Source organism: Pezoporus flaviventris, unplaced genomic scaffold (assembly GCF_033815535.1).
Source record: "Pezoporus flaviventris isolate CSIRO_AGI_PZ_B2104156 unplaced genomic scaffold, CSIRO_AGI_Pfla_v1 ptg000145l, whole genome shotgun sequence".
NCBI lineage: Eukaryota > Metazoa > Chordata > Aves > Psittaciformes > Psittacidae > Pezoporus > Pezoporus flaviventris.
The window spans coordinates 230,508-246,846 of NW_026892693.1; the positions used below are offsets into that span (position 1 = coordinate 230,508).

At 47.4% G+C, this 16,339-nt stretch overlaps 2 protein-coding genes across 2 annotated transcripts; both read left to right on the forward strand.

Annotated features, from left to right (window-relative positions):
• The first annotated feature begins 535 nt into the window (after positions 1-535).
• LOC133282900 (olfactory receptor 5AP2-like) lies at positions 536-7,272 on the forward strand. Its single transcript, XM_061479259.1, has 3 exons — positions 536-562; positions 902-1,781; positions 7,268-7,272. The coding sequence occupies exons 1-3, from the start codon at positions 536-538 to the stop codon at positions 7,270-7,272; spliced, it is 912 nt and encodes a 303-aa protein (XP_061335243.1).
• Positions 7,273-7,653: 381 nt separating this feature from the next.
• Positions 7,654-9,302, forward strand: LOC133282901 (olfactory receptor 5G9-like). Its single transcript, XM_061479261.1, has 2 exons — positions 7,654-8,188; positions 9,220-9,302. The coding sequence occupies exons 1-2, from the start codon at positions 7,654-7,656 to the stop codon at positions 9,300-9,302; spliced, it is 618 nt and encodes a 205-aa protein (XP_061335245.1).
• The last annotated feature ends 7,037 nt before the right edge of the window (positions 9,303-16,339 follow it).

Here is a 16,339-nt window from a genome sequence, read left to right on the forward strand (position 1 = left end):
GGTAACACCAACACAAAGCAGAGCCTCACCTGCATTGAGGCAGTGGGCTTGTGTCTGCATGTTCTAGGGTCTTCTTTGGTAAAGGTGTGTCAGAAAACAGCCTTACCAGTGTGTGTTTTCTTTATAAGAGGGAGTAAGGTTGATGCAGGTTGTGTTTCTTTTACATAGGCAGCTAAAGCAAGATGCACTGATTTATTCAAGAATTAAATGAGGATGACTCTTATTCTGTTATACAGAAATGTAACAGTTCAGATTGTCAGCAGAACATAATCACTAACAAATGAGCCTTTGGAATCAGCCTGTTAGAAGCTAAATACCTTTTTAAAGCAGGAAACTTAATGCCTGTTGTAACTCAGAAGGGAATAATTCATGAATTTACCAATGTCCGTGTTATTTAATGTAAATGATCTCAAATAGTTTAGTAAATGTGATTTGGTGACTGGAATGATAAAAGCCAAGGGAAAATGTCTGGAGTTCATGCATGTGGAAGCTGGGCTTTCACTGCGACTGAGAATTTCTCTTGTTCCACGATTACATGCAATCCTATGCATTCAAATTGAAGGTGAATACAGATCTGAATCTTTGCTCAAACCTGAAAACACGTGTGCTTGAGTAACTCCAGAGTTTTAACTATTCCAGCACAGAAAAACAAAAATGCCCTTTTTTGCTTCAAGAAGCTCCCTGTTCTTTTCTTTTTACCTGAAAAACATAAAATGGATATAATTTTGGTTAGAAAATACATTGGAAAATTCTATTTGCAGTTATTCTATGGCAGTTAAAATGGTCACTGATTGGAGTTAGATATGGTCCAAATCCGAATGTCCATTTTTGATCAGTTTGATGTTTCTTTTCCTTTTGCCTCAGCAGGGAACACCTGGTCATGGCAGGAAATCACACGCAGACTAAATTTATCCTGTTGGGAATTACAGACAGCCCATGTCTGCAGACCCCTCTTTTTGTCTTGTTTCTAGTGATTTACATTGTCACTTTGGTGGGGAACGTTGGCATTGTCACATTGGTGCGGGTGTCTCCCAGCCTCCACACCCCCATGTACTTCTTCCTCTCCCACTTTGCCTTCACTGACATCTGCTGTTCCACAGTCATCTCCCCCAGGATGCTGGCAGACCTGTTATCAGAGGACAAAACCATTTCTTTCACTGGCTGCATGATGCAGTTCCTCACTTTTATTTTCTTTGGCAGTGCCGAGTGTCACCTCCTGGCCATGATGGCCTACGACCGGCACGTTGCCATCTGCCATCCCCTGCTTTACGTGACCATCATCTCCAGACGAGTCTGCTGGCAGCTGGTAGCATCAAGCTACCTATTCGCCTTCCTCAGTGCCACCATCTGCACATGGTGCCTGTTTGGAGGTTCCTTCTGTGGACCCAAACACATTGACCACTTCTTCTGCGACATCGTACCTGTGCTTAAACTCCTCTGCCCTAATAACTACAGCAGTGAGATGGTCATCTTTGCCTTTCTCACTATCAATGTGGTGGGCACGAGCGTGGTCATTTTGCTCTCCTACATCTCTATCATCCGCACTGTGCTGAGGACGTGCTCAGCAGAGAGCAGGGCCAGAGCCTTTCGTACCTGCACCTCCCATTTGGCAGCTGTTTCCATGTACTTTGGGACAGCATTCTTCATGTACCTACAACCTCCATCAAGCCACAGGAGCCTGGATAAGGTGGCCTCCATCTTCTACGCTTTGCTCACCCCCATGCTCAACCCATTCATTTATAGCCTGAGGAACAGGGAGGTGAAGGCGGCTCTGGTCAACTGTGGGAGGAGATTGCTCAGCAGATGGCAACATAAAAGAGTTGTATCATCTAGGACACACAGTTCATCTAAAGTGAGAAAGCCTTTGGAGCATGAAAAAAAAGGGATTTTCCACTAATACTCATCATTTTATATAGGTTCATCCACAACTCCTGCACATGAGTCAATGACAGTATTGAATGAGAAATACACACCCCAAATCACATCTTCCTTGGAAGGAAACCAAGAGGAGAGGAACCTCAAACTTCATTTCACTTTGCAGTCACCAGCCTGGGGGAAGAGTTTACCCTCAATTATCCCAGGCCTCTTTTCCTCCCAGGAAACACCAATCAGCTTTATCCCATTACAACCTTTCTCAGTGATAAATATCTATTTTTCTTGCCAGATTCTTGACCTTGTCCCTCAGCTCCAATAAAACTCCTCCCTCTTACCTGTGAGCTCTTTATTAAAGCTGCTGTTGTGGGAGGGAAGAGGCAGTGTAGTTTTACATTTGCTTGTTGAAAAAGAGTCACAGAAAAGGTTTTAAAAGATTTATTGCATTTGTTTGTGCCTTTCAAAGAGAAGAAGCTGGTGGGAATGAAGATCTCAAGCTGCCCCTTTGAATATCAAGGGGAATCCCTCCCCAGGCTTCAGCTTCAGACTAGATTTCACTTCAATTAAGGAAAAGTAGAAAATAGAACTCCTAATGCAGATTGATGAACTGTGCTGAGACTACCCAGTGTTAAGGACAAACTGGGCATATCAAGTGGTCCTCCTATTCATTTTAAGTGGTGTTTTGCACTCTTTTAAAGTGTCCTTTACTTAAATGGTGAGATAAATGGAATTCCAGCTGGAGATAAGCACCCACATCCCATGTCCATGCCCAGCTCACACTAAAGCACACCAGGAAACACCAAGTGGTGGCTTGCACTTATAAATACAGCATGAGGCAAGTTTCCATTACTGAAAGACAATCCTGAACCCAGAATCAATGGTAACTGAGAGCTGCCTGGGTCAGAAAGAAGCAAAAAAAACACTGGTGTGGGAAAATGTTTTTCCTTTACCTCTTGTGAGGGAGAATTAACTTCTATTTGGGAAGCACGTGGGTCATGGACAGTGTCTTTTGTGTGCTCTGGAAAACAGCAGAGAGAGGTGTGTGGAAGAGTGGCTTCTATCTGTGGTCAGTGAGGGAGCCAGAATCGATGTACTTACTTGCTGATGAGCTTGGCAGGACAGAGACTTTGATATCAGAGAGCTTCTTGAAAACCTTCACCACACCTTGGTTCTTTGCTTCTTTCTTGCATATTGTAGCTGAGACATGTAGAATATATACAAATAGAATCATAGAGCCACAGAAAACCCAAGTTTCACCTCAAGAGATCATCTGCTCCAAGCTTTAATGGGAAAGGGAGCGTGGATGAGAAGTGTCACGTGGAGGGCTCATCCCTGCTTGATGAATTACCCCACTCTGGTGTTCTTATCCCCTCTTTGGTTTAAGAAAGATTCCAAAGCAGAGACAGCTGCAATACATAAAGGTTTACCTAGACTTGGTGCTACATTGCTAAGGGAGGTCTGGATTGCTATAGTCTTGCGTGCGGTGGATCCAACTCAGGGAACTCCCAAGAGGAACCTCAGTCGAACGTACAGGGGAAGAACAGCTGTCAGTGCCAGCAACAAGAAACAGGCTTGGGGTTCTGAAAATACATTTGATGACAAAAGCATCATTGCATGATTCTGCTTCAATCTTTGCAGAGAAGGGATCTACAAAATTCAGAATGCCCTGGCTGTAGACACAAAATTCCCATATCAGGTAAATAACAGAGGTCCTGCCATAGAAGCCAAATATTATACTTGGTAAAACAGAATTAACTAATGACCAGAATAAAATACCAGGAAATAAAGTTCCCCTTACTACTCCATTTCTGTCACTGAGAAGAGTAACTCCTTTTTTACCCATGCAGGGATGTGGTCTAGATGGAGAGGGAATGCCACGACAGTGGGCACTGGCTGGGCTGTTGCATGCAGAAGGTGATGGGTTCTACTCTGCAGGAGCCTGAGGACTGCCACAGGGCTTTGTTTCCTTAGTATCTTTCAACAGAGACAAAGGAGAACATCGCAGTGTGTAGGGACCATCCCACAGTACCTGAGCAAGAGAAGCAGGGCAGAAACAGAGATTGGGGACAAGTTCCAACAAGCTAAACAGATCCACAATGAAGCCTAGGTCACCATCAAAGGATTCCTTAGATGTGCCGTACACCTACTAAACTGGAAACCAGAACTGCTCTAATAAAGCACAAGCTCCCTGGCTGAACTTAAATAGAGATGGGGGACAAATGGGCAGAGGGTGGGATGAAGCCACTGCTGAGGCTGGTCAGGGGGATAAAGGCCTATTAGTTCAGCCTGGGACAATTCATCCCTGCCTAAAAATGCCCATTTCTCACCCTTGAATACAGTGGAAGCCCAGAGGCACCAGCTCAGCTGTTGGACATCCAGGCACTGCATGTGGATAACACAAGTGGGGATGGAAAACTGGGCTCTCAAGTGTGCACAGAGGGACTGCAGCAAACCCAGAGATGGAGTCACTTGTGCTTCATGTCCCATTTGGGGACCCTTTCAGGATCTGAAATGTCTCTAAAATCCATTCTCATTCTGTTGCCAAGGTCAGACTAAATTCTTTGCATAGTCCACAAGTATGTCAGAAGCATCCTATGAGCTGCTCATCACTGCTGCAATGCAGCTGTGCTCAGGCATGGCTCACCCACACCATGTCTCTCAGATGCCCAAGCACCACAATGCCTTTCAGAGGTGATTTCACACCCTTTGCTTGACAACAAGCAAAATCCACCTGAAGCATCAATCTCTTCATGCCCAGGTGCACTAATAAAGCCCATTAACAACGGCAGTACCTGTGTGGCTTTAAGGAGATGCCTTCCCCCTTCTCCCACATTGAGGGGAGGGAGTGGGTGACAAGTGAATGCCTACATGATTCATCCCTGATTATTCTCATAACATTCTCAACTGCCTTTCCTAATGCTACTTAAACAGGATTTCAGCAATGCAAAGACAGCTCCTGCAACCATTTCTACTCTCACAGTTGCCCCTTGTTAACATCTTCCTGTAAAACCCACCCCAAATGTTGATTTTGCCTTTGCTGACTTGACTAAGGCAGTAATTGTCCCCACACCAAGTTTTTATCATTTCACAGGGGTTTTTCTTTCATTTTCCTATGAGCAGTGGTGAGAAGAGCAAGGAAACAGCAAGCACCTGAATTCAAATCAACAGGAGAACTGCAGTAGTACCTAAACAAAATTGTTTTCACTGGTAACTGTCCAGTAGGTCCAAGTGTTGTGACACGTATTACCCACCATACTGTGGTCCTGGTGTATGGATTCATGAAACACTTCCTTGTCCACTTACTTCAAGAAATTCTAGTTTATGGAGTTGGAGATGTCCCTGTATTAGTTTGTTTCATAGAATCCCCGACTGGTTTGGGTCAGAAAGAACCTTAAAACTCATCCGGCTCCAACCTGTGCCGGAGGCAGGGACCCCTTCCACTGGAGCAGCTTGCTCCAAGCCCCTGTGTCCAACCTGGCCTTGAACACTGCCAGGGATGGGGCAGCCACAGCTTCTCTGGGCACCCTGTGCCAGCGCCTCAGCACCCTCCCAGGGAAGAGCTTCTGCCTAAGAGCTCAGCTCAGTCTCCCCTCTGCAGGTTCAAGCCATTCCCCTTGGCCTGTCCCTACAGGCCCTTGTCCAAAGCTCCCCTTCAGCTTTCTTGCACTCCCCTATTAAAGTAAAGAAAGGCCCACAGTAAAGTCTCCCTGGAGCCCTTCCCCCTCTTGCTGCCCATTACAGTCCTTCTATCACACTCTCCATCTGATCTTTCCCATCTCCTTTCTTCCACTATCGGGCACCTCTCCCTCAAGCTCTCCTTTCTGCCTTCAGTTTCCAGCACAATGGGTGGAGAAAGGTTAACAACACCATCAAGGAGAGCACAAGGACTGGGGCTGCCTCGGTCCCCAGAGTTGTTAAGAAACAAATTCCCCAGAAAGCCATCTCCAGGCAGAGAAAGGACAGGAGGGTGACCATGAGTAACCAGTATGGATGTACCAAGGGTAAGTTAAGCCTGGCCAACCTGAGTGCCTTGGGTGATGTGAGCATTGATGTTTGCTTGGACAAGAAGCAGAGGACAGCATTTACCTCACCGTTAGCAAGATCACCACGATCTTCTGTTGGCTCTTTGCAGCCAATATTGTGAGCTATGGTTTGAGTAAAAGGAATTGAAGATGGGTGGAAACCTGGTTCATTGTACATGGTGCCTGACATTGCTGATGGACCCTGGTACCAGCTCCTATTGGTGAGGTCCCTGTCACTTCCCTGCCATGATAATGTCAACCATGGCCCTTGTGAAGCTGTAACTGCCTCAGAAATGCTCCAAAAGTGGATGTCAAAGGTGGGATTGCTCTGTGCTTTGCTCTAAGAGAGCCCAAAGCCCTGTTGCTTGCTCAACCTGAGGTCATCTCCTCTGGGTACACTTCTCCTCCTCCAAACTAATCAGCACAGAGAAGAAATAATGACCTGCTTTGGGCTTTGTCACCTCCTGGGGCCCAAAGAGATTCACAGTCCCACATCCCCACATCACTTGAAATAGGAAGGGGGTTTGCTGATGCTGGTTCATTCCCAGGCTCCCTGCACAGCTCCAGGCACGTTCATCTTCACATCCATCTCCGAGAGCATCAGGAGGGCAGCAGAGACAGAGCTGAGATGTAAGTGAGGGGCAGCATCTTCCAGCCCATCTTTCTCCTGTGCTTCTCTCTTGCCAACAAGCAGCAGCTCCTGTCTTCATGTCCTGCCCTACTTCAGGGTCCTGGGCTTCTTGATGATGCTCTGGGCTTCCCAGGGAGCTGCTTGTGCTGTGTGCTCCCCATGCTGCTGCTGAGAAGGCAGGTTTGGAGATCACCCTGGTGGAGAGCACCCTCAGGAGGCTTCCTCTCCTCTGAGCACAGATGTTTCCTGGATGAGCACCAGAAGCTTTCCTGTACAGGACATTCAGGGTGCTCCCCATTGCTGAGATGAGGCAGGTCCAAAGATTGTATATATTCCCCCAAAACAGATGATCAAGAAGAGGTTACTGAACACTGGGGGTTGCATATGTCTATTGAAGACCCCATGAACAGGCTAAAGACCCAGGAAAAGCATTTAGAGATGAAAGAGTGTGTCAGGAGAAAGAGGAAATCACTATAAAAGCCTGTGAGCCTGTGTGTGTTTGCATATGGTGCTGGGAGAGACTGCAAAGCTCTTCCAGCTCCAAACCCGTGCCACGAGCAGGGGCACCTCCCACTAGAGCAGGCTGCTCCAAGCCCCATCCAACCTGCACTTTCCATCCGTCAGGAATTTGTTCCAGTTAAGAAGTCCCAGCAGAAAGGGAAGAAGCGGGTGGTTGGGAAATGCCCACAAGAAGAGGGATCAGTTCTGCACTGTGAAAGCACCGTGTTTCTCTGTGTTCCAGGTTGAGCCGGATGGTCTCCAAGCCCCAGGCTCAGCACTAACAAAGGTGATGAAGTGCAGCACTAAGGTAAAGCTACTCGGGTGTGCGACCTCCCCACTGCTTTCCACAGAGGTCATTGCTCAACATCTCAAGGCGAGCCAGAGGAGCAGGCACCGCGTTGTGCCATGGTGTTTAACTGCTTGAGCACCCCTTTGTTCTACCTGTGCTGGCACAGGACTTTCACCAACCTGTTCCTCATTGAGCTGTGCCTGAACTCTCCCTTTCCATCCTGCAGGACTGTCTCTGAGCAGCTCCCACCACACAGAGGCTTTTCCACCTGGGACATCCCTGCCTCTTGGAGAAGAAACCTCCAGCCAGGAGCTCACCCACAAAGCACCATCCAGCCCATGGCACAAAGCAACTGCACCCAAGTGACCCAGTTCAGCCTGGCGGGGTTCACAGAGGACCCGGTGACTCAGGTCTACTTGTTCCTGCTCTTCCTGCTCACCTACCTTGTCACCATCATGGGCAACCTGGGCATCATCATCTTAATCAGGGCCAGCCCCCGCCTCCACTCCCCCATGTATTATTTCCTGGGCAACCTGGCCTTTGTAGACCTCTGTTCTTCCACCATCATCAGCCCCAAGATGTTGGTTGACTTGATGTCAGAGAAGAAGAGCATTGCTTATGGTGGGTGCATGGCTCAGGTCTTCCTCTTTGACTTCTTTGGGATGACTGAATACTTCCTGTTGGCTTCGATGGCCTATGACCGTTACGTGGCCATTTGCCATCCCCTGCTGTACCCCCTTGTCATGTCCCCAAAGTGCTGTTTCCAGCTGGTGACTGGCTCGTACCTCGTGGGGCTGACCAATGGTGTGGGACAGACCATCAGCATGTCTACCCTGTCCTTCTGCAGCTCCACCGTCATCGACCTCTTCTTCTGTGACATTTCTGCTCTCATCTCGCTCTCCACCTCTGACACCACCCTCAGCCACATCATCCTGACCACTGCAGCATCTCTCTTTGGTGTGTCCTGCAGCCTGGTTGTCCTGCTCTCCTATGTGGCCATCATCACCACCATCCTGAGCATCAATTCAGCTGAGGGCAAGCGCAAAGCCTTCTCCACCTGCACCTCCCACCTCACCACTGTCAGCATCTTCTATGGGGCATCCTTCTTCACATATTTAAGCCCCATCTCAAACAGCTCAAGAGAAGAAGATAAATGGGCTGTGGTGCTCTACACCATGGTGCCTTTCATGCTGAACCCCTTGATCTACAGCCTGAGGAATAAGGAGGTGAAGCTGGCGTTGAGAAGACTCTTGAAAATAAAATGATCTTGAATGCTCTAAATATTGGGCCAGATAGAATGGAGATGTGGGGGAGATGCTCAGCTGTTTGTGAAGTACCTTAGATGGACAACTTGTCGGGAGTCTTCTGCAGCAGTACTTACATGATGTACTGTGAGATTTGATAGCACCACCTGAATATATTAAAAAAAACATTGCAAAAGCTTTTACAATTGCCCTGACTCAAGGTATTGGCTGTGTCATTTGTCGCTCTCCTTTTGCTGGGAAAATCAGAATAAAGAGAGAGTGAATTCTACTGTTCCACTAAATCAAACTCAATTTCTAGGCATGTTGTGAAGTCACTGAGGGCCATAAAAAAAAGACGCCAACTCCTTTAGCAAGATAAATGGAGATGACAGCAAATAACTGGCACATTGTGCAGGAAGTATTTTTAGGTGTTGATTCCCAAATCTCATTCAATGATTTCCAGCACCATTCCCCTCATTTCATTTCTGACAGCGAAGATTTTAACTTAAATATGGTACCTGTGTGACCCCTATTATGACTGAAGGCGCTTTGAAAGAGTTTTAAGACGTGGTAGTGATGAATCCCAGCCAAAGGGCAGATGCTATCAAGGAACCCCTATCCCCTGATCCACACCTTTGCTTTCCAACTCCCTGCATACAGCAATAAAAGCCATGGTCTCCACGGCAGCCAGACCACAGCAGAGCACAGGAGCTGTGGGGTTGTTCAGCAGCCTTCAGACCTGATGCATGGCAGTCCATGGCAGCCTGGAGCAATGGCATTGCCTGCCCTGATTTCTCTCTTGCTGCTTTCCTGCACAGAGACCTGCTGGCTGATGGGCACACATTGCATACATAAACCACCACAAAATATTCCAGTCGTTTGCCTCAGCCCATAGAGCTGTAGCCAGGACCATGGGGAAACCTGGAGCCCTGGCTGAGCCTTAGGGCTATCCTACACATATGCAATAACCTGGGTTGGAGGGAGAAGCTCCACGGCTGGATTGAATCAAGCCAGGATCAAAGTGGTTTGCTGATTCCTTAACAACACACAACTCACAGGCACCCAGGGTCAATCAGCTGAATCCTGCTTTGTTCCCAAAGCTTCCTGATAATTCCCTGGTTATTATTTAACCCAGATGACTGCTGTTGTCCTCCTGAGCCTTGGGGACAAGCAGGGGCAGAGGTTTCACACCCACCCTGGCGCCTATTTCAGTGTTTGACTGCTCTTACAGTGGGATTTTCCCCCTTCCCTTTGTTTCTAACTGGAATTTCCCATGCTGCAAATTCATAATAGGAAATCCGAGATTTATCCTCATCTGCAAGAAAAAGCACATGGAGAACTTGCTGATGGCATCAAGTCACAAAGAATGTGACACCATTAATTCTTGCAGGAATCCTTTGTCTGTCCCTGAAATCCTAGAAGCATGGATTGTTTGGGATTGGAAGGGAGCTTAAAGCTCCTCCAGCTCCAACCCCTGCCACAGGCAGGGACACCTTCCACTAGAGCAGCTTTCTGAAAGCCCCTGTGTCCAACCTGCCCTTGAACACTACCAGGGATGGAGCATTTACCAGTGGTTTGGTCAACCAAAGTCATGAAGTAACTTGTGTCTGTGCCTGAGCTGTCCAAGTTATTTCTTCACGATGATGTCTGCACCACACAGACATAATTCCATAGTCCTAGACCATTATCCCAGTGAAACATTCATATGAGCATGGGTACAGCGGGTCAGATTGGATGAACCGTGTCAGGAAGCATAAAGGCATCTGGGACTGACTTCAGTTGCCTGAACATTGATTATTAACACGATGGAGATGCCCCCGAGTCTGCCTCTGAGCTTTCAGATGTTGCACCAGAATGACCCAACTGTTCTGAAGGTTGCATGATGTACATGTCAAGTGCATGGCAATGTCCTGGGCCCTTCAGGACAGAGGAAATGGCACAACATTTCTATATGACAAAAAACAAACCTGACCTGGGGCATTTCACTGCATCTGTCTCCTTCCCTGCAACTTAACTGGTATTTTCCACCAACACTTAGAGGGAAACATGCAAAAAAGAGTGGTTTCTTACTTCTTAAATTATCTTCTTTTTTTTTCCCTTATGAAGTTTTAGTCCGACTGAAAACTCAAACAAATCTTTCAAGACTGCTGGGAAGAGGGATTAGGAGATCTGAAGTAGTTTCATTTTCTTCAAATTAACATAAATAAAAGTTAAGTCATTAAATCAGAGTTTTGTGTCTCCACCTGTGCTCAGTGAAGGTGTGTTTCTGTATCTCTAGTATTTGTACAGATAAAGAGAGCAGTTTCAAGAGTTCAAGTTTGAAGATGCACACACACAGAGCGTTCTCCCCTCCCTGTTTTTCCATCCCCATCAGAGGCTGGGGTCAGGCTGCATGAACTGGGCTCCTTTTAGACTCATTGAATCAACCAGGTTGGAAAAGCCCTTCAAGCTCATCCAGTCCAACCACTGCCCAGCCCTGTCAAGGCCATCCCTAACCCATGGCACTGAGGGACACATCTACACAGTGTGTGAACACTTGCAGGGATGATGACTACAGCCCTGCCCTAGGCAGCCTGTTCCAATGCCTGAGCACCCTTTGGGGCAGGAATTGTTCCTCAGCGCCATCTAAACCTGCCCTGGTGCAGCTTGAGGCCGTTTCCTCTTGTCCTGTCTCTTAGATTAAAACAAACTGAAAAAAGGTTTGAGGGGGGCAGCTGATCCAGTTTGACCTCCAGGAGGCCTTCACATCCTGACTGGAATTAGTTTAATCCACAGAAAGCTATTCTGGGATGCATATACTGTGGAGAGAGGGTGCATGGTACAAGTCCTTCTGATGTTCAGACCTGCTCTGGACCACATCCACCCTCACCAGCTGTCCTAGGATGTGATAAAACATCCTCTTATTCTCATCCCTTCTAGAAGGGACCTGTCTATCTCATAACTAAATAATAAATTTTAGATGTTGAGTCAGGTGACCCCATTCCCATGCTTATTCTCCCATCCCAAATCCATAATGGTAGGAAAATCACATTTATGAAAGCCAGTCAGGCATGGAGGATGGATGGAGTGGACTACAACTTGCCTCACAGCTTAAGAGACACAAGCAAATCCATCCCAAGGCAAATAATGACAAGAAGTTTAAAGTATGAGGTGTCCTTGAGGAGGTCCAAAGGTGAGGAGAAATACAATGACCTTCCCCAGCTCCCTTTATTAGGGGTCAAAAGCAGGAAGGGACAAAGCACCCCATTAGCAAGAACCACATGATCTGCACATGTCATGAAGACGGGGATGTGTCTTTAAAGAGAGAGTAGGACCAAGCATGCATGGGCACAGAAAGCCCTCCAGCAGGCCCGAGATCCAGGCTTTCACAATACAAGCAGTCACAGCTATTTCCATCACAAGTGATGCTGCTCACTTTGCCAAAGCAAGAAGTGGTCCTTGGGGACCAAGCACCCTTCCAGGAGTCACCAGCTTTAACAAGACCTTCTGGGGTTTACCAAGGAAGTTTCCTCATCACCACGAAAGCTTCTCAGAAGACTTGGATGTGACTTCCCTCATTCTTCATAACAAGCCATCAGAGATTAATTAGCTGGGGATAACAAGAAAGAAACTTTCTTCTTTGTTAACAGCAAAGTTCACTTCTACAGCTGCCTTGTTGACAGAGATGGCTCATGCCCAAAGCCAGTAAGCTGGAGGGTCAGTGTGTTGGCATGTTTGTGTATTAAGGACAATTTCATGGGCCTCCATCATGGAATTCCATAGAAGTTTGTTTGGGAAGGGACCTTAAAGCTCCTCCAGCTCCAACCCCAACCCCTTCCACTGGAGCAGCTTGCTCCAAGCCCCTGTGTCCAACCTGCCCTTGAGCACTGCCAGGGATGGGGCAGCCACAGCTTCTCTGGGCACCCTGTGCCAGCGCCTCAGCACCCTCCCAGGGAAGAGCTTCTGCCTAAGAGCTCATCTCAATCCACCCCATGTCTTTCCAAGCCATGAACAGTGATAAAGGCAGACACAGAAATGAACTCACCAGTGTTTGAAGAAAATATCCTTGCTTCTTTCACCACAACCTCAGAAGGTTGCTTCCCTTCATGGTAGAAATGGTGACTAAAAGAAACCATTCTAATCTCTCTCAATTCTCATTTAAAAAAAAAAAACGCAAACAAACAACAAAAAAAAAACCACAAAAACACCCAAAATAAGAGAAATACCCTAGCCACCAAATTCAAAGGGAGTAAGACCAAACCAAGACAGCTCTATTTACAGCTAACCTGGAGACAAGAAAACAGCACTCAATGTTCCGGGTTCTTCCCATACATGAATTTACACAACAGGGGCATCCCAACCTCAGTGCAGGATCTACTCATTTGAAGCCCTAATCTTCAAAACCTTTTCAACCAAAGGGAAAACCCATAATTCGCTTGCTTCTGGGCCTTTATAAACCTACCAGAATATTTGTTTCACCCAGCTCGAGCTACAGCTAATACTAAGAGCCAAAAATGAGTGCATCTCCTTACCTATTTATGAGCCAAGGTCCCATTACAGCTGATGAGACTCAGGCCAATGCAATCAGCAGAGCTCATTCAGATCTCTTCACCTGGAGCAATGGAGGTGTCTGCCTTGCAGTGAGGGGCATGAACCCCACCAAATCTCCCTCAACACTAAAGGGAGCTGATGGACCCAGTAAACACATGGAGGTGACATGGTGCATTCCAATGTAAGGAGATAAGTGCTTGCCCAAGGACATTTGAGGTGATTCCTAAATCCAGTCACTAAGTACCCAAAGAAGGGGAGGTAGCTCATGTGGTGTTTGCTCTGCTCTCATGGTCAGATGATAACCCCATTGAAGGCAGTGGCAGCCCTTAGACACAGCAAAACACTGGTTTCCTTAAACACACACAACAAGGAGCAAAAAGCTTTTGGCTTTGAGAGCAGCTCCAATGTGAAGCCACAATGAGCAGAGTGATAGGGTTGTAGCCACAGACTTGTGTTTTCAAGACACTAAGAGCTCATGTTCCTGTTTAAACACTTGGTGATGGTGAAGGAGAGAGCAGCTGGACATAAAGTCATTGAATATTGTTGTAGAAGGCACCAGAGAGACCTTATGGTGGCCTTTCAATACCTTAAGAGGGGCTACAAGAAAGCTGGAGAGGGGCTTGGGACAAGGGCCTGTAGGGACAGGCCAAGGGGAATGGCTTGAACCTGCCCGAGGGGAGACTGAGCTGAGCTCTTAGGCAGAAGCTCTTCCCTGGGAGGGTGCTGAGGCGCTGGCACAGGGTGCCCAGAGAAGCTGTGGCTGCCCCATCCCTGGCAGTGTTCAAGGCCAGGTTGGACACAGGGGCTTGGAGCAAGCTGCTCTAGTGGAAGGGGTCCCTGCCCGTGGCAGGGGTTGGAGCTGGAGGAGCTTTAAGCTCCCTTCATCCCAACCTATTTCATGCTTCTATGATTTCAGGGACAGAGAAACGATTAAAGCAAGAATTAATCGTGTCCCATTCTTATTGACTTGATGCCTCTGCAAGTTCTCCATGTGCTTTATCTTGCAGATGAGGGTAAATCTCAGAATTCTTATTGGGAATTTGCAGCATGGGAAATTCCAGTTAGAAACAGAGGGAGGGGGGAAATCCCACTGTAAGAGCAGTCAAACACTGACATAGGGGCCAGGGAGGGTGTGAAACCTCTGTCCTTCGTTGTTCCAAGGCTCAGGACAACAGCAGTCATCTGGGTTAAATAATAACCAGAGAATTATTAGGAAGCTTTGGGAACAAAGCAGGATTCAGCTGATTGACCCTGGGTGCCTGTGAGTTGTGTGTTGTTAAGAAATGAGCAAACACTTAGATCCTGACTGAACTGAATCCATCCATGGACCTTCTCCCTCCAGCCTAGGTTATTATGTGTGTCTAGGATAGCCCTAAGGCTCAGCCATGGCTCCAGGTTTCACCATGGTCCTGGCCGAGGATGCAGCTCTATGGGCTGAGGTAATGCACACAGTGGAGTATCGCCTCGAAGGAGGTGACCCTGCCCCTTTACTCTGCTCTTGTGAGGCCTCACCTGGAGCATTGTGTGCAGTTCTGGGGTCCTCAACATAAAAAGGACATGGAACTGTTGGAACAAGGCCAGAGGAGGCCACGAGGATGCTCAGGGGCTGGAGCACCTCCTGTATGAAGATAGGCTGAGAAAGTTGGGGCTGTTCAGCCTGGAGAAGAGAAGCTGCGGGGAGACCTCAGAGCAGCTTCCAGTGTCTGAAGGGGGCCTATAGGGATGCTGGGGAGGGACTCTTCATTAGGGACTGCAGTGACAGGACAAGGGGTAACGGGTTCAAACTGAAACAGGGGAAGTTTAGATTGGATCTAAGGAGGAAATTCTTTCCTGTGAGGGTGCTGAGGCACTGGAATGGGTTGCCCAGGGAGGTTGTGAATGCTCCATCCCTGGCAGTGTTCAAGACCAGGTTGGACGAGGCCTTGGGTGATATGATTTAGCATAAGGTGTCCCTGCCCATGGCAGGGGGTTTGGAACTGGATGATCTTAAGGTCCTTTCCAACCCTAACGATTCTATCATTCTATGATTCTATGTATGCAATGTGTGTCCATCACCCATCAGCTCTCTGTGAAGGAAAGCATCAAGAGAGACATCAGGGCAGGCAATGCCATTGCTCCAGGCTGCCATGGGCTGCCACGTAGGAGGTCTGAAGGCTGCTGAGCAACACCACAGCTCCTGTGCTCTGTTGTGGTCAGGCTGCCATGGAGATCATGGCTTCTATTGCTGTCAACAGGGAGCTCAAAAGCAAAGGTGAGGAGCAGTGGATGGGGACTCCTTTATAGTTTCTGCCCTTTGGTGTGGATTCATCACTATCACGTCTTAAAATGCTTTCAAAGCACCTTCATTCGTACCAGAGGTCACACAAGTGCCATATTTCACTTAAATTCTTTGCTGTCTGAAATGAAATGAGGTGAATGGTGCTGGAAATCATTGAATGAGGTTTGTACATCAAAACCTGAAAATACTGCCTGCATGGCATCACACTTATTTGCTCTCATCTCTATTTCTCTTGTTAAAGGTGTTTTTGTCCTTTTCTTAAGGCCCTCAATGAATTTAACAGCACTGTCTAGAAATGGAGTTTGATCCAGTGGAACGGTAGAATTCATTCTCTGTTTATTCTCATTTGCCAAGCAAAAGGGAGAGCAAAACGGAAAAGAGTTTTAAGTTCATGCAGTCCAAGTGTTTCCCAGCACTGCCAAGACCACCACTAACCAATGGCACTGAGGGATTTGTCCATAGGGTTTGTGAGCACTTGCAGGGCCGATGCCTGCAGCCCTGCCCTGGGCAGCCTGTTCCAATGCCTGAGCACCCTCTGGGGCAGGAATTGTTCCTCAGCTCCATCTAAACCTGCCCTGGGGCAGCTTGAGGCCGTTTCCTCTTGTCCCATCCCTTGTTCCTTGGGAGCAGAGCCCAGCCCCTCCTGGCTCCATCCTCCTGTCAGGCAGGCGTAGAGAGCAATGAGGTCCTCCCCTTACCCTAAGATGAAGAGAAGTGCATGCTTGTAGTTGTCTACCTGTGTCTTCATTAGGTGAAATAAATGACTAATTGAAGAATTAGGTGATATTAACTGCTAAATATAATTATCAAATTTTGGAGAGTGAAAATATTTGTATTTTCAATCACATCAAGCAGTGCATCACATAAGTCTGGGAGCAGAAAACAACCAACAGGTTGTCCATACTTAAGCAAAAGCTGAACATCTCCTTCACATCTCCATTCTATGTGGCCCTAAATATGCACCATTCAAAA